The 19,257-nt window shown below is 40.0% G+C and overlaps 1 protein-coding gene across 2 annotated transcripts; it reads right to left on the bottom strand.

Moving 5' to 3' along the window:
• Window positions 1-414: 414 nt before the first annotated feature.
• snx30 (sorting nexin family member 30) lies at window positions 415-19,230 on the bottom strand. Of its 2 annotated transcripts, XM_084746238.1 has the most exons (9): window positions 19,071-19,230; window positions 13,291-13,506; window positions 10,535-10,645; window positions 10,248-10,406; window positions 9,105-9,294; window positions 6,100-6,299; window positions 4,502-4,591; window positions 3,859-4,011; window positions 415-1,189 (listed from the first exon to the last, which is right to left on the bottom strand). In XM_084746238.1, exons 1-9 carry the CDS (start codon window positions 19,191-19,193, stop codon window positions 1,112-1,114), a joined length of 1,320 nt encoding a protein of 439 aa, XP_084602364.1. In that variant the 5' UTR covers window positions 19,194-19,230; the 3' UTR covers window positions 415-1,111. The 2 variants fall into 2 exon arrangements, with proteins under 2 accessions (XP_084602364.1, XP_084602365.1); XM_084746239.1 differs by lacking the exon at window positions 415-1,189 and having other exon boundaries at window positions 3,916-4,047.
• Window positions 19,231-19,257: the final 27 nt, after the last annotated feature.

A 19,257-nucleotide genomic window follows, 5' to 3' on the forward strand; every position in this document is an offset into this window, starting at 1 on the left:
CCTCATTTCCCTCTTTGTGCTTTTCATTGAGCATTGCCCTTTAGCATCCTCAACTGGATTAAAGTATTCTCTTGAAGAAGAGAGGTCAAATCCCTAAAGCAAGTATAAATGGCTGTGGTAGAAATAAAAAAAACGAAAACACAAACGTGATATGAAGTGAAACCATCATCCGTTTCCAAAAAAATGAAAATCATTGAGGATCTTAACCACCAGGGGGTGCTGCGACACTGCAGCCAAAACACAAACATAACCAAACCTGCAGTGTGGATCTGTGCTTAGTTTTAAAACCACCTCCAATAATAAAAAATCACTTCCCTGATAAATGTCAATGTTCCACTAAGACACCCACACTTGTGTCGCCACTGTTAAACACGCCTTTGATTCATGTCTGTTTATCTCTAAGGATCAAAAAATACATCCTAAAATTTCCCTTTGGAAGAACTATTAGAGGCTTTTCTGCTTTTTCTCCGTCTGTGTCCTGATGCCACCGCAGGTTTCAAGTCTCTGCAAGCTGATTTTCATAATAACAGTAATGGTTGCAGGGAAAATGAGTAACAGTAATGGCCAGTATAAGAGTTTATGGGCTGAAACATGCAAAGATAAGAGGTATGGTCTTTCAATTTACAGCCAATATGATGCCTTTGAGAGTCGTGTTCCAGTGGAGAGTTTTAGTGTTTTTTGAGGCTTTTACAACCTAACAGGAAAAAACATTCTGGGGGATGCTCTGAATATTTCATACTTCACGCAAAATATTATTATCTTATCTGTTTAATCCTTCAGACTCAAGAACAGACAGACACATCTTTGAGACCAGGGTTAAATAAACACAAGCAGCATTGGCAACCGACTGTTAAACTGGAAATATGAAGTAGAAAAAGTCAATAAGAACAACGACAAAAAACAAAAGGAAAAGGTCTGTACATAGTAGGTCTCTCCTGTTTCCCCACTGTCCTTGAATGCACCCTTCGTTACCTCCTTGGCAGAGACGACCCTCCTCCGTACAGTCGTCTCACAGGAGAATGGGGGCGGAGTCCAGCAGTTCAGATCTGCCGCCCGGTTGGTCCTTTTCCTTGGCATGAGAGAGTGTGTCACACAGAGAGGAGGAGGTGTTTCAGTTCGTCTCACTTGTTTTGTCCTCAGTCTGTTTGTCCTGGAGGAGAGTTATGAGCGACTCCCACGCTGCCTGGCACTGCGCAGGGCGGAGATGGATGGAGACAGTTGAAGGAAGAAAAAAAAAACAAGGTGAAAGGGAAAGAGGAAGAGACAGAGTGAGACGCAGTGATGCAAGAGAAACATTTTTGAAGCGATAATCTGTGGAAGCTTCAAGTGAATACTGTATCTGATTCTGCACATCCCTGCACAAACTGAACAGCTCTTTCATTACAAAAAGAGATTGTACATATTTTTATATTTTGTTATTGCACATCTTTCTATTTTTATCGAAGTTTCTCAATTCTTGCAGTAGTAGCTTTTTATTTTCTTATTTTCTCTTAAAATGTTTGTTAGCACTAGTGGTTAGCACCGCTGCCTCAAAGTAAGAAGGTCCTGAGTTCAAGTCCCCCAGCTGACTGGGGTTGCTGGGGAGTTTGTGGCTGAAGCAGGGCCTTTCTGTGCAGAGTTTGCATGTTCTCCCCATGTTCACATGGGTTCTCTCCGGGTACTCCGGCTTCCTCCCACAGTCCAAAGACATGCATTAAATAGTTTAACTGGTCATCCTAAATTGCCCATAGGTGTGAATGGTTGTCTGTCTCTATGTGTCAGCCCTGCGATGTACTGGCGACTTGTCCGGGATGTTGCCTGCTTCCCCGTGACCCTTCAAGGATAAGCACTGACGGACAGTGAGTGAATGAATGTTTATTGTTATGCACCAAAATACCAAGGCAAATTCCTTGTATGTGAAAACTTAGTCAGCAATAAATCCTATTCTGATTTTTGCTACGCATTTTTTCAGATTTCTTAGGGCTGTTTATTGCCAAGAATCTGATATGATACGGTGAAAGTGAGTCAGCATGAAATTATAAGATTTATCATTAGATTTATCATCATTATCAAAAAATTTCCCAGAAAAGAAGTCATCTCATTTTTGTAGCCACCTGCTCTGGCGTCTTCTGTCATCCCAAAGATGGACAAATAGGTTTTACCCCCTGACCCCTGCTGAAATTATTTTGCATACTGTACTTGGAAGTACTGATTTACTGTTCTGCTGTAAAGCTACAGTATATTTCACAAAGAGACACATTGTTCAACTCAGGATTCTGTATGTCTGTCTCCATATTGTACAATATATATTTAACATACAATCCATCAGTGTTTGTGTATTATTTTGTGTCTTGAGTACTTAAAATTTCCACAACAATACAGAGGTTGTGATTCAATATATTGTGATATATTGCAGTAGTATTAGTATTAGGTGATATATTGCTATTTTTAAATCTGATTTTAAGAGACACACTATTAGCAGCTGAGGTTTAAACACAACACAATGAACCGCTGCCACAAATTTTTGCATGTATGATTAGGCCTGTATCACAATACAGTGTTTTTGAGAATCAATAAAATACCTACCTGCCCTACGCTTTATTCTCACTATTGTCAGTAATGAAGCCAACTTTCTGTTTCCTCTGACTGTCTTATGATCACCAGTGCAAACCCCACACTGGTGAGATAAACCTGGAGTATTAGTGAAAAAGTGTTGGTTTCTTAAGTGATTTTGGGTAAAGAATTTCACAGACAGCTCATTTCAGCTCGAGTCATAGAGGATTATTTATCAGTACTGACTTATTACTGTGTTTTAGAGTTTTACTCAACACAGAATTGTTCCTTTTTTCAGTTCAGCGCCACAATAAACTATTTTATCAGCCTGCATGAGGATGTTTTACCAGTTAAGACTTGCGTTTCATGCCTTTATTTGTAATCTGTGTTGTGAAAGCATCAGATTTCCACACAGTCAGAAAAGGTAACAGTCTGTTCACCTCCTCATAGTTCAGGTATAAAATCCCAGCACACTGTGGAGTGTCTCTCCTGCCGGGCTGCTGACAGGGTGTCGGTCACTGCGACGCCTCACTTGCCCTGCATGCTCTGCTGGTGCGCTGGGGTGGCTGACAGCCCGTCACCTGCCCTCCATTTTTATCATCCTTCTACACTTCCATCACAGTTAGTTCTGTGGTGATTTTAAGACTTGGTTTGTAAAGTTTACAGCCTGTCTTCCAGTTACACTGCTCTGTGTGCAATGACCTAGTTAAAAAACAAGAACTGAAACTTGTTTACCAACCACTCATTTCACCGTCGCTCACCAACTTTTTTTAGCAAATACACCAGCTATTATAGCAATATATTTATGATTCCCCTTATTTATAATTCCTCATTGCAATCATACCCCTATGCACTTCTGTAAGCTTTTATCTGTTTCATCCTGTTATGAAAATTAACACTGACAAAATAAATAAATAAATAACTACAGCTCAACTTGAAGAATCTCTGTTGACTGAAGAGTCTCTGACTGACTTTTCAGGGGGCAGCCCAAACTGATCCTGAAACTCAGAAAAAAACGTTGTTGATGTCTATGCCATGTCCCAGCTCCAAAGTCTCCTCCAAGGCCTAAGCACTGAACCTTCACTGCCTTTACCCCGAGTGTGTGAGAGCTTCGGTTGCTGCCTGAGGACCACGGCGACTTATGGAAAGTGTAAAGAATGGGCTCAAAAAGTCTTCAGCAGCATCTTTGGGCACTCGCATCATGTGTGAATACATCCTAACACTACACAGATGACATTTCTGTTTCTAATGTTGTAACGAATGATTACAGGACAATTAAATCTTCCCACAGTGATTTAAAGCAGTGGGTTCTAGCATGCTGCGTACCTTTTCATAGTGGTTGATGTTTTTGTCGGCCATGCCTGTGAGGAGCTGTTTGAAGTCTTGTCTCTTGTTGCTCTGCCAACGCTCCCAGTCTGCCTTCAGGTCCGCATTGAAACACTCCACTTTGTCCTGGCACTTCTCCACCTCCACTGGCATCTACGGGCACAAAGGCAAAACTACAGCTACAGGGGCCTTTGGGGGATATAAGACAAGACTATAGGTTACAGGACTACAACCTCAGGGGTCTGGGTGATGCAGGGGTTTAGAGGGGAGAGTTTTATTGAGGAAATTTGAAATTTAACAAAGTAACAGAGGCTTTTGACCAATTCTCTCTCTCAAATCCTGAGAAGCTTTTATTTTGAAGAGATTATTCACACTTATTTTCATTTCCCAGTTCATTAAAAGTAAGTTTCAAATAAAATAATGTAGTATGTCATTATTGTATTATTAAAACACTTGTATTAAAATGATTATATGTCCCATCATGTGCTCACAACAAGGACATTTGAGGGAGAAAGTAATATTGTGGAAAAAAATGAACTTTGGGAAAATACAGACACTTATTAATGGCAACAGTGAACATATTTTAAGGCCACCGTATGTGAGAGGAGCTTCATATTCAGATGAGAGGAAGGAGGAGGCTTACTGGCGTTCTGTCCTCCTGTTTGCGCAATATGGCTGCTTCTAGTCGTCCCTCGTACTCCGCCTGGCTCTGGTCTCGCTTCCTCAAAACATTCTGTAACCAACCAGAAAAATGTCAACTTGTTTCACTGTTGTTCATCATTATTGTGATATTTACTGATACTGTAATATTTCTGGTAGAGACAATGTGAAGAAATATTAAACAGAGAGAAGCGCTGAGTCAGGAGCTTGGTGAGGACATGACGCATGCAGAAACTCAGAACCTACTTCCTGTAATGATTAAGGGTCAAAGGTGACTCAGCTGAAAAAAGACTAGTGCGTAGCTGTGTCCAAAATCCAGACTGCACACCAGAGTTATAGTTTTGTACAACAGTTTTCATTAATTTTTATTTTTATGTCATGATGTCAATGTATTATTTGGTTTCAGTTAGAGTAAATTTGGTTGGTAAAGAGGAGTTTTTATTGTTTAAAAAGGTTTATTTTGAGTTAAGTTGAAATATTTCCATTAGTTTTTTAAATTAATAATATGTGGGGCAACATTAGAGAAGTTCATAACTGGTATGACAATACAAACATAACACTTTGTAAAGGCAACTCTCTCAAAATCATGCACACAAACCAATCTCATATTAACAAATGCCTCTTGACATTTGTTGTGTGACACATTTGACCAAACTAACAAAGACTAATGCTAAAAACATTTCCTGTATATTCATGTTTTAGTTTAGTTAGTTTTTAAGTTTTTCTAGTTTAGTAAAACATTTTTTCCCACCTACTTTTTTTTTAGTTTGGTTTTAGTTATCAATAATAATGTTGCTTAACACTATTTCTAAACAACTTTTAATATGTAGAATGTTCTCATTGGAAAACTGACAAACCAAAGTATACTCAAACCAGATGGTGTGCAAACTAAATTTAGACGATTTCTGCATGTGCCCACAATGCAAAGCACAAAGGAAATGGAGGAGCTGCTCACAGCCTGAAAAAAATTAACAAATTGTGGGTGGTGGTGAAACAGCTCCAGAAAGAGAGAAAGTATTAAATCAACAAAAACATTTTGCTGTTTATTTGTGACATCTGGCATTGTGTGTATTGTATGATTTCCTGATAGCTTGAATGGTTAATGTTTTTTTTTTGTACACTAACTAGTGGTCGACCATTATGGGTTTTTCAATTGCTGAGAACGAAACTTGTGTTGATATCAGATCAACGAAAAGTTGTGTATAATTCCATTATTCCATACACATTACAATATAATATACTGTACTATAATATACTAATATAATAGAATATAATGTGTATCTTAGCCAATAACATATTGCGGCCAGCATTTAAGGGAGAGCGGGATACAGTATATCAGAAGTGACATCAACTGCATTATTGTATACATTTAAACATCATATGTATGCAACACTAGCCAGAAACGGTTAGAAATTAGATTTGCGGTTATTTAGGATGACAGGAGAAATGTTCTCACATTCAGAGAAGATGATGGTAGGTGAGAAAATTTAGGTAAACCTTTGCAGCAGGATGCATCAGATTTATAGTTCAGGGCTCAAAACTAATTAACTAACTCAAAGAAATAAAAAATCTTCCTCTCACCTTCATGGACTCTATGTAGAGGATGTACTCTCTGAGAACGGGCAGGAAGTCCTGGCTCATGTTCTCACTCTGGTCCTCCAGAGCTCTGCAGCACGTCGTCAGGCAGCCGGCCACGCCTTCCAGGGGGCGCTGCAGCTCGTCCTCAGACCCCGCCCAGCTGGAGTACACCGTGCTGTATTCACGCAGCTCTGTCAGATACTCTAGTGAGGGTTACAGAAAACAAGAGAGGGTTAGACAGTCAAGTCAAGCAAGAAATAAAGAAAAGACGAGCGGCCATGTTCTTTTTTCACACTTCTTAAAGGGATAGTTCGGATTATTTGAAGTGAAGTTTCTGTCGATAGTCAGTGTTTTACCTACAGTATATGGCGATTGACACACTCCCAAGTTGGAGAAGCAGAGAGGAGTGCCAGCCGTACCAGAAGCTACGTACTGTACTGCTATGGACAGGGTCAGTACAAAACATATTTTAGCCACTTAAAAAAAAATCAATATCAGTTTCAGTGTGCACTATATGGAGAATATTTTCCCTGCTTGAGCTTGCCATCAGATGGCTTTTCCTGATAGGAAACTGCCATTATAAGCCAAAGATGATGCTCTCATAGGTGAAATTAGTTACTTTACCTTCCAAAACATGGGAGTTGCCAGTCTACCACTGTGTCCCTCTGTTAGTTTGTTAGTTTTATTGTGTGACTACGGTGAATCCAAACCATAATTTTAAAACAGCAAAGTCACTCAATAACACAAACAAACAGGTCGAGGCAGTGGGAGACCAGCAACTCCTGTGTTGTATGCCATAAAATTCTTGTTTTTGCCTGTGGAGTTTGGTTGGTTTGGAGAGAGCGGTATTTGACTTATATAACTGCAGCTTCCTGGCACTGACACTGACTATCAACAGGAATCTCATACAACCCCACTTAAAATAATTCAAATAAATCCTTAATTTGACGACATGTGGATACTCTGTTACCACCAATACTACTAATACTCTGTAACAACATGGGACACTGCTGGACTGGAAACAAATCACAACAGAACTTTCTTCTTTCCTCACATTCAACTGCAAAATCTATATTTGTAAATTACACATGAGGGAGGTTGATGGCTAAACGCCAGGCTGCTGAGTCAAGCATGCATGGCATTTGCTTTTGCACACTCTGTCAGTTCACAGGCCTTCATTATCAACAGTTCCCAGAGTTCCCATCTTATCTCCTCCAATATGGAAAAAAGGCCCTTTGGTTTACGCTGCAGACTTTTCAGTCCAAAAACCCCCGGACAGATGGTGACGACGAGCATTTCACACAGCAGATGACAGGTACTTACAGCGTCGCTCCTCATGCATTAGTGAGGCGGCCTGCAGTTATCAAACACAATGCACCTCTCAAGGCCCAAAGGTCGGAGGATTTTTCTCCAAACAAACACTACTGCACAGAACGGGTGATACATTCGCAGAAGTGTGAAAACCATTTCATGACATAAGCTAACCACAAGCACAATGTAGCATATGCAAATAGCTGCCAGTGAGTAGGTTAACTGAGAGATGTACGGGGGAGTACTATTGCAGAACGTGTTGCAAGCAGCACAAACACACAGTGCTGTTTCGAAATGTTGCTTCCTGGAGCATTAAACAGTAGTATTATTAACCTGGAAGAAGTAATTATGAAGAAGTGGTTTCAGCTCTCAATTTAGTGGATCTGCTTGGTACATCACAGCGCTTATATGCAGTTTCTCCCCAATAAGGCAGTGTGTAAATGATAACAGAATTGGTAAACGGAGGATCAAAGAGAAAAAGCATGTGCTTCTTTTGCACTCCTGTTAGAATTACTTGTGAGTATAGATATTTATTTATCTTTTTCAAGCTGGTTTACATACATACACCTTTAGGGTAGAGTGTGCAGGATTTGTGGTGTGTTGCTGATTGTACATGCATCATTCATAGTTGGACCCACCTATCCGGCTCAACGTCAAGAGAGAGAACAAAAAAAAAAGTATTTTCTGATTGTTTCACTCTACAGCACAAATTAACACACCCATGTATCTGCATAATGCTGGCGTTTTTGTGAAATGCAACTTTAAGCGAACCTCCATCCTGTCTCTGTGTCCTCAGTCTGCTCTGCCTGTGTGTGTGTGTGTGTGGGGGGGGGTGTATGAGTGTACATCTGTCTCTGCAGCTCTCACACACAGAGAGCAGAGGAGAGAGATGGAAACCGCAGTGTAACCATTGGTCGCTACAGTTTTATCGAGTCCCAACCTCAGACCCTGCACACTGTTATTGGCCACACACCACTGCCTAAAGGCTGATGCCCAGAAACATCACAAGAGGAAGGCAGGGTCCCTGCAGCTGCAACCACTGAAACACACACTTCTAGTGGTTTGTGAGTGATGATTTATTGTTTTTTAAGGAAAATTCTGCATAGTATAGTATGCCTTTAAGTTTCTTTTTTTATTAATTTATATTAAAGGAGAAATCTGTAACATATTTACAGTACTAAATCATAAAATGACAATGATGATCAGAAACATTTCCATTCTCAGCCAGAGGTTCAAGTTATACTGATTTCTGGTGTCCACTTGGAGGTCAGCATCCCTGCAGCCTGCAGACAACCTGGCTGTGCTTTGAGTGTGGGGAGGAGGAGGGGGCGGGGAAAACAACTCGCTCCAATAGTTTGAATTTAGGCTACCGTACAATTCTGAATGTTGGGGCATTGCATATTTCACTTTTAATTTGTTTATTTATTGGGAGCTTTATGTTCCTTGCTTGTTCACTCTTTTAGTACAATTGTGAAGATCTGTTTTTTTTCATTTGATTAGTATTTTATTTATCCCTGTCCTTACTATCAACTTACACTCAATGAATTAACTGGTTTATAGCTATTTGCAAGCTTGCTGAATCATTTATTGGTTGACTCAGTTTTGTTTCTATGCTACCAAGTGTGCCTCCCCCAAAAGGGAAGAATACTCGTCAACCTCCTGATTACACAGATCACTTCATAACATCAGTCTGGTACCTGACTGCTCCTTGAGGATCCTCTGAGCGATGCGGTCGATGGTTCCCAGTTTCTGGCTGAAGGTGTCCAGGTATTCTCCCATGGCGCAGAACTCAGGCGGTCGCACCCGGAGCTTGTAGCCTCCGGCCACATGCTTCACAGACTCACCCACCTTGGTCAGCAAGGCCAGACCCTGACGTTTGTTCAGGTCCTGTATACACACAGTGACAACAACACTAAATACATAGGTATGAAATGACAACTGTGTTAACAGCAATAAAACAACATACATACTGATCTAATCCATAGATTCATAATCCATCCTTCTGACACTGTCACCTGTGTGTTTAGAAAATCCCACAACTTCGTCTGTTGTTTTATTACCGTAGTTTTTCATTACACATTATACACTGTAGATTTGATACTGTTGTATTATGCTTATGCCCTACTTTCTGTCTTTCTCTTCCTTCTGAGTCCAATTATTTTACTGCTGCAACAACCTCATTTCCCCACAGGGATCAATAAAGTCTTGTCTTGTGTCTCAGCTACTTAGAGACAAAATTTGTGGCTGATGGCAGATGTGGAAAACACACATACCCACACACACGAAAGCAGAAGCTCTGTATTTTGTGGTTCCGCATTTTTACTTAAAGAGCTGCCAAGATTTACTGGTTTTTGTTTGCATTAAAACACACAATATGACAAGGTGCTGCATAAAATTTATTGCATCCAATCAGGTGACAGGAGAAGCACTGACTGTCCACCTCGTGTTTTCGACTTAAGGAGGCAACACAATTTGTAACAATACTCAGAGAGAGCATGAATTTGTCTCTGTGTTGGTCACGGTCAGTCCCGTGTTTGTCCCTGCCACACATCTGCTTTGGTAAATAAAGGGTTTATCTCAACCAAGCAACCAGAGCTGGTGATTGTTGAAACAGTGGAAAGATGAGTCAAGGCGTTTTTGGTGGTTTTATTTTGTTTCTGTCGCATTTGAATGAAGATTATTATGTTAAATTTATAGTTTTGCAAAGGGAGTCTGGTTAGTTAGAGCAATAAATATGTTTGTTAAATAAAATAATCTTATTATCTCTGTAGTGATCCTTTTCATAATGACACTTAGAATATCAACCTGAGCCTGAACTTCCCACCCTTGTGTTGTCTCACCTTAGCAGACAGGAAAGTGTTTAGGTGTGGGTTGAACGAGAGGACGGGGTGGTCGGCAACTCGCTTCAGGAACTTGTCCAGAGCTTTCATCCTCGTCTCCACAAACTCCTCCGAGAAACGATCCACCACGCCCTTCATCACGAACTTCTCTGGCAACGGCTACAGATGAAAAGAGATGACGGAGGAGGAGGAGTAGAGAGGAGAAGCAGAGCGGAGAGAGTAAATGAAGTGTTTCTAAATGGAAAGCAGTACTGTGCGCAGGTTGCGTCATGGCTCGTTTGACCTACAGGGATGAGGTGGGTTGGCTGGCTGTCCTCCAACTTGATCCTCAGCCAGTCGAAGTCCTGGTAGCGCCGTCGCACACAGTACTCCGGCAGGTCGAACTCTATCCGTGTTGTCTGAAGAAAAACACAGACACACAAAAACACATTTGCTGTGTTACTTGGGAGGATACTGTGTTTACATTACCCACTTAAAGCCCAGTTCTGACACTAAATTTGAAAATGACAAAAATACAATTTAGTACAAGGACTAGTTAAGGAAGTTAGTTAGTAAGGAAGTTTTGATCAGCAGCAAGAAATCATGGATTATATCACAGCATTAAAGGGATAGTTCAGATTATTTTAAATGGCATTGAATGATTTAATTATCCATAGTCGGTGTATTAGCTACAGTAGATGTTGGTTGGCACACTCCCGGTTCAGACAAGCAAAGAGGAGCACCAGTACAGAAGCCAAACCATTAACTGCAACAAAGGTTATTTCAGCCACTTTAAAAATGTCAACCTAAAAAAAATCATTATTAGTTTAAGTGCAAGCTATATTTAGAGTATTTTCACCACTTTGCTATCAGACAGCCTTTTCTGACAGGAAACCATCATTATATGAGCCAAGTATTGATTTTTCCCAAACCAACCAAACTCCACAGGAAAATCGGTCATTTTACTTGACAGAACACTGGAGCTGATGATCTACCTCTGCTATTTTGTAACATGGGTATTTTAAAACGATAGTTAGACTCACAAATGTAACACAATAACACAACTAAACTCACTGATCAAGGCAGCAGTAGACTAGCTACTCCTGTGCTCTGCGAGGTAAAATTGCTAATTTTTACTATAGAGTTTGGTTGGTATGGACAAAGCGATATTGGGCTCATATAACGGTGGTTTGCTGTCAGAAAAAGCTGCCTGATAACAAAGATAAGTGGTGAAAATGTTCTAAATATAGCTTCTGATTTTTTAGATGGACGGTCACTGCAGAGGACTCACAGCCTCAGTACACAGAGTGACCGCTCTACCAACTGAGCTACAAGGCCACCCAGATGGACTTTTTAAATACCTTTTGTTGCTGACCCTGTCCACACATCACTTAATTTCTGTGCTGATACTCCTCTCTGCTTCTCCTAACTAGGGGCACATTGACCGTCATCTACTGTAGATAATGCACTGACTACTGGTAAGTCTTTAATATAATTCTATGTATATGTAGTTTAGTTAATCAGGATTAGTATTCATTGTGTTTAAGTTCATAAATGTTTGTAGACAGGAGTAGAATTTATGTGTATGCATTAGACTGGAGGGTGGACATGTCTCTGTTCGTTGCTGCCCATTTAGGATTACTGTCCACGCTTATTGACCTTGAAATATAGCTGACAGCGCACACACACAAACACACACACACACCCACACACTCTCTTTCTGACAATACAGTGTTAAAAGACAATCACTACATGCTCTCAATTAACACTTTGTGTTCATATTGGCCTGTGATATTTGTCTAGGGCCTCTGAGCTGAAGCAACGCTGTGCACATAGCAACTGTCGTCATGACGCCACCCAACAGCTCCTGGCAGTTTCTCCCTCTAAATCTGTTTCCTTCATTACACGATGGAAAGGCCTCCGAAGCTCTGATTCTCTGCTGGAAGTCTGAACTAATTAACTTCTATCAGGCAGAGTGGAGGCTCTGAGATCCTCCTGGTTTGTTTACCGGCACAGAGAGATTTGAAGGAGGAAACTGAGGATCCACCTGGTAAACACAAGTCACTGAATACATCTGCGCTCTGGAATATTCATTTGTATGAGACGGTTCAGGGGAAATGTGTTTTCCTCACTAGATTCTTTTCTGTTCAATCAGGCCTAGGTCATATTCTTTGCCTGAAGGTGGCGACACTGATATTAGGTGGTTGACCAATCAGATCTGATATTCAGCATTTTTATTAATATCATTAAAAATGTCTTTTTTTTGAAAATCTAATTGCTGGTAAGAAAAATTACTTTAAAATGTGCCAATTTGGCTCCGATGCAGCCACCTCTCCCTGTCTGTCCTGCCTACAACATTGTCTGGTTGGTAAGAAGTCACGAGAAATCAGTCAGGCACAAAGGAGAGCATCTGCAGACTGGAGCAGCACGGTCGAGCGAGTGGCGCTGCGCTTCGAAGGTCAGGCAGCAGATATTTCCATAGTTATAAAGACATCAATCCTCTACTCTGAAGCTGGAAAAACACTACAATCTTATGATCCACTTTCAAATGTTAGTGTCTAACAATAACGTTAGACTTTACAGTTAACCACAATGAGATAATACACTGAGTTAATTCATGTGGCAAATGTTAATGTTATATCTTTGAGTATTGTGCTAGTGCAACTTTTGACTAATTTTAGCTACCATATTGCAAACATATTACTCACCCGTGGGAGTTGGTGTTTTAACATCTTATGTAAAAACAGAACTTTAGGGAGCTATTTTGTTTATTTAATTAATACAATTTTTGTGTTGGACTTTGTGCTATTGTAAATATTATCAGACTGCTTGGAGAGTTTTTTGTAAAAAAGGAAACTTTTTTTCTCAAGAAAAATCACTGTGTGCATTCTTGAAGCAAAACAATAATAAAATAAATAAACTTGTCTATACTGGTGGTTTGGCAGTGTTTTATCCCGTGCTTAAAAAAAAACTATAATACCGTTACATACAAGTTTAAAACAGCCTCTATTTTCCAAGGAAAACCAGACAGACAGTGTTACCATGACACCAGCCAATATCAGACCTTGGTGGAGACTCTGTAGGTGATGTAGGTCTCCATGGTGGAGACGTGCTTCTTTGGGTCGTCTACGGTGACAAAAAGGTCGCGTGTCTCTGTGGGGGCGTAGAGGTCCTGGACGTCTGGTTCCAGGTCATCGTCCAGCTGCAGCCTGTTGAACAGCGAGGAAGCGGAGGCGGGACTCGACGTCTCAACCGGAGTCCCGTTGGTCAGCCCGGCATCCTGCGTGGACAGAGACAACGTTATGGTGACATCAAATTCTGGTGCTGCAGCGGGAAAAAGCTGCAAACAAAGAAGTGATAGATCGATGCTGACGGTGATGCAGTTGTTTCTGTCTGTCAATGGGGCTCTTGTTGAGGCTGCTGCTGCGAACACACCCTGCATCATCTGACACTACTGCTGTCCCTCTAATTGAATGATGGACGAGGAGAGAGAACTGGAGCATTTTTGGACTAGGGATACATTTCCACAGCCTTCGTACAAAAACAATCCAACTGTGAGAAAATGATGATTAGTTATACCATCTGTAAGTCGACAAAAGAAACATTTCTAATTCTATTTATTTATTCTTTTTTTTTTTAAGAAACTGTTATTCATCTGTTTTTGCCATTAACAGATGATGGCTTTTATTTTACAAAGACAGATATTTTTTCCTGTGAAATGTAATCCTCCTGCCTTCTGAACAAACTGGTGTTTGGTGTATTTAAAGGGATAGTGCAGACTATTTGGACTGGGGTTGTTTGAGGTACTCATGTATAGTCAGTATATTATCTACAGTAGACAATGGCTGACATGCCCCCAGTTTAGAGAAACAGAGAGGAGCATCAGCACGAAAGATGAAAATTGTGCTGCTGTGGTCAGGAAATTTATTTTAGCCACTTCAAAAAGGTCAACCTAAAATAATCAATATCAGTTAAATTATTATTATTTCATATATAGAATATTTTTCTGCCGCCATTATATAAGCCAAATATTACTCTCTCTCACTAATTCTAACTCTATTGGCAAAATTAATCTCACAGAACACAGCAGTTGCTGGTCTACCTCTAACCTTGATGCTTTAACTCTTTGAGTTATTGTGGGACTTTGGTACTTCCAACCTAATTTTTTAAAACATCATAACACAGACAAACCAACAGACTTAGACAGCAGTAGTTCTGCTATGTTCTGCTGAGTAAAATAAGTGATTTCGGCAGTGGAGTCGAGCGTAAGAGCACGCTACTTTGCTCATATATCAGCAGTCTCCTATGGCAAAGTCTGTCTGATGGCAAAATGAAGCAGTAAAAATAGATAAATGTAGCACACATAAAAAAAACTGATCTTGATTTTGTTTTAGGTGGGTCTTTTTAAATTTGCAAAAATACATTTTGTTGCTGACCCCCTCCACTGCAGTTCATTGCTTAACTTCTGTGGTGGTATTTCTGCTGCTTCTTCAAACTGGGGTTGGATTGACCACCATCTAATTCAGAATATTTAGAATATTTCGACATTGCAGTTGTAATATGATTTGCAATATTACTGGGAATGCAAATTTTACATCATTAATGTAATTTTAACTGTTCAGCCCTAGTATGTAATACACTATCTACTGTAGTACCTCATTACCTCTTTCAGCCTCACATCAAATAATTCAAGCTATCACTTTAATCAATACAATCGGTATCTCGAACTACAAAAACATATGGAGTCTATACCACTATCAAGCTGCTCCTCCATTCCAACCATTTATAGACTATTCATAGATGCCGCTCTTCCACAGGTACATTGGTGTAAAATACGTGCTCTAAGACTTGTTCTGGCACTTTCAATTTTTCAGTGGAGGCACACAACTGGACAAAAGTGGAGACTGTGGAGAAAATGAAGACCAACCTGTTGAATTGGACACTTTACTAATAGAAAAGAGAATTTTCAACTTCTGGGTCACATTTAAGTCAAAGGAAAATATATATATACATATATATACACATAAAGATTTTCTATAATAGATGAATGTATTACTGCACATTTAGCAGGAACTCTGCTGATCTTATCAGTACACTGCGAGAACAGCAGGCCGCAGAATGTTAAATATAAACAAAGCATGAAATGTAAACATCGCAACAGGAAGGTAGGTAAAACCACAAAAGTGGTTCTGAAAATAAAACTAACCAACCATATCTCACCATCAGAACAACCTCAGCTGATCTAAACTCCTGACAAGACTTCTCACCAGTCGCTAACATCGCCGCATCTCGCCTCACATGATGGAGGAACTGCTTCCTTCCAACAGGTTAAGGTGCATGACAGCAGAGAAGCTAATGTTCAACCTTAATCACCTTTTTCTGCCTCACACACACTTTTTAAAATTGCCTGAAGTGGACGTGGGTGCAACTTTCCAATTCAATCAGCGTCAAAAAAAAAGTGCTCTCGTCTCTCACTCCTACATACACACTCTGCAACTTCACACACTGACCACACACACATTTTCTTCACACCACTTTCAGCTACTGTACGCACACAGAAACACACACACACACACACACAGAGGGGCTGCTGACGTTGTAAGTGCTCTTTTTTAACACTGTGGTGTTAACCTGCTCTGGTAATCACAGTTCAGATAATTGCATTGCATTGCATCATTACACCACTGTGAATGAACAACCAGGCCACAGTAACACAGCCTCGCTCAGACAGACAACAAGAAGAGATCTGGAAATATTATAGTGGGGGAACCACATCTCTCTTTTCAAAGGTCTAGTGTGTAAGATTTACTGGGGTTTATTGATAGAATAAGACAGAAATGGAATAAAGTATTTAATTAGTTCATAACAACGTGAAAATAAAAACTGTTGTGTTTTTGGCACTTTAGAATAAGGTGTTTATATCTACAGAGGCAGTGAGTCCCTTCCATATGGGCCACCATGTTGCACCACCATGTTTCTACAGCAGCCCAGAATGGACAAACCAAACACTGGCTCTAGATAGGGCCTTTTACGTTTTTTGCGGTCACCATAGTTTCTCCTACATGCTTGGAAGGAGAGGGTGAGGTGAGCAGTATTCAGTTAGTTACAGTCGACCTCTAAAACCTACGCACTGGTCTTTTAATTCATACCAGAGTTGGGAGATCTGTGAATATAGTCATCAATATTGTGATACAGGGAATTAATATAATGTGGAGTTCTGCTTATTGTATAACTGGGGCAGATATTTTTATGTCATAGTATGAAAAGCACAGGTATCATTAATACAAACGAAAAAAGCACCCAGCCATTATTAATTTTACCATTTGCATGTGTGCTTTTCTTTCTGTGAAATGTCAAAATATCTCCTATGAAAAAGGCCCCTCCATGCAAACTAGGGATGGACTGATTTATTTGCCAAACATCTATCAGCCAATATTCTCCTTGTTGACTGCAATCAATCAACAGATGTAAATAAGATGACTTTCATCCATTGCGATGGCTGATATTTATATACTGTGTTGCATAAAATTTTGCACTCACTAAATGTTGTGTTGGTTATCTGTGGCTGGACTAAGACAAAAGAAGCTAGCACACACAGCTGGTGTTTCAGAGAAGAAAACACTAGCTAGACACAACTCTGGTATTACAATAAGGGCAAGGGTTACTGTGTTTGTTAAAATTAAGATGTCCTTTGTTTTTCTGTCTCAAAAGGGGAAATAAATAACAACAATAACTAAATACACAGCCACAGGAAACATCAGTACTGGCTATCAGATAAATTCTTATTCTAAGTTCTTATTTTAAACATGGGTATCGGCCCAGAATTTCACAATCTGTGCATTCCTAACGCAAACATGAATAGTCATACGTAAAAATCCCACATCACCATATTACTGATACTGTGTTGAGACTGAGTCAAAAAATTTCACCATCAGTCATGAACTGCAAATTCCAGGTTTTTCAAAAATGTCCGTAAAAACACAAACCACTGTTTGCTTTCTTGGGTTAAGAAATTAAGACTGTACCTCAGCACTAAGTCAATAACATTGCAATGCAATGTGACAAAATCCTTCCAAACAGGTCTACACATAGATCCTTATCCATGGCAATAATGAATCCCTTGTTCCCTGGCCCCTGATCTAACGTTCCATCAAATCTTATTGAAATGTGTCGACAAATCGTTTCATTATTCTGCTAACAAACTAGGACCAGAACATTTTTTGCATGTTCACTAGGAGAACTCTTACAGGCTCCACATTTCTAATTTGTGTAGAGGTTCTTTTTGCCTCTGGCTGTTTGTGTACGCAACAAAAATGGAAAAGGACAGTACCTTACCATGCAAAATAACCTTGTTGGAAGGACATATCATGGCAGCTCCTATTGGCAATAATTAACTGCAATAAGAAGTGGTTGCTAAGCTTGCTACTCCTCAGGAAACAACAGCAGTAAAAGCAAAAGCTTTGTGATTTGTTTGCTCGCTCCATCGTAGTTTACACAGCAACACTTGTAGAAAATGGAATGAGAGCAATCTGTTGTCCAACCAAAATATGTGTAAAACTGGAGTCACTAAATGCAACACATTTGAAAAAATAAAAAAACATAATCCAGTTTAAATTGTATAAACATATTACTCATGCTCGTGTATCCTTTTGTGTGTGGGGGATTGTTTAACTATATTCATGGTGTCCAAAAACTGGGAACCCACTATACTTGTGTGCTTTGACCCACTTTTTGGGAGCAAAAACACTAGACCCCACAAGTTTAAAGAGCTGTTTCTGTCAAGTCTTGGTTTTAGGGTTAGGGTTAGAATTATATATAGGTTAGAGTTAAGGTTAGGCACTTAGTTATGATGGGTAGGGTTAGGGCAAGGGGCTAGAGAATGCATTATGTCAATGAAGGGTGCCCATTAATATGGTGTATTTGAGTTTGTGTGCATTTGTATGCTCTAGGGATACAACAATATATCAGATATTATGATAACAAATGTCACAATAACATATCAGACTGTGATGATATCTTCTGCAATGTAACATGGTTAATTATTTTTATTTTATAAAAAAAAGACTAGTACTGATTGCTGTATTGTTTTTATTTTTTGCAATTTTAAGTACATAATTCCAACATTCACTGCCAAAGACATTTTTTGCACATGCTTAGATCATGGCTGGATACTTTAATTTAATTTTTATTAAAGGCAGAAAGCAGAATCCCTTTACACTGAAAGAAAAACAGGTTTTATATGAACAAAACTGCTGTACACATCAGATTTATTATTTAACAAAGGACATTTTAGTAGTTGTCATTTGTCTTTGCATTTTTAATATTGTTGTAAATAAATATCATATATACACCAGGGTGTAAATAGCCAAACTGGCTATTGCATCCTGTGTGAAAATAGTCACATTGGCTATTTACACCCTGGGTGCAAAGCGCATTGTTGTCTACAGACACATGTTGGGCTATATGCACTCGGATCTAACTAGCATCTCTGTCTATTCCACCCAGAAGCAAGGAGCATCTGCCTATAAATAAAGTCCTTATAGCTAAATATTTTGGTTTGTGAAATTTATCTTTTAGGCACCAGCGATTCAGGGGTAAACTCAAACGGTTCAGGCTCTACTCTAACCTTCAGTCACTAAGCAGAAAAGGCGTTCATCCCATTTTCTCCATTAAACTTCTATCGGTTTGCTACTTCTCACTTGATGGATTTAGCCACAAACACACTTGAACCAGCCTGAAAACAGGTTAGTGTACAGAGGTTTGTTTGGTTAACAGTCATGTCAACATCCCGTGTTTGTTTTCAAACCACCAAACCAATCACGCTTGAGCCCCAGCAGACCCTACCTTGTCCCCTCCGACGTTGACGGTGACTGGTAGCGGCTCCTCGGCAGCGGACAGCGGGTGGAGGATCTCTGCAATGGGCTTCTGCCCCGAGCTGGCCAGGCCTCTCGGAGCGCCGACACTCATCCTGCAAGAGGCGGGAAGACGTGGCCGGGTTTCGGGGGTAACGGCTGTCCGGTTCGCCGCGGCT

Source organism: Lutjanus erythropterus, chromosome 20, assembly GCF_056507025.1.
Source record: "Lutjanus erythropterus isolate fLutEry1 chromosome 20, fLutEry1.hap2, whole genome shotgun sequence".
NCBI lineage: Eukaryota > Metazoa > Chordata > Actinopteri > Lutjaniformes > Lutjanidae > Lutjanus > Lutjanus erythropterus.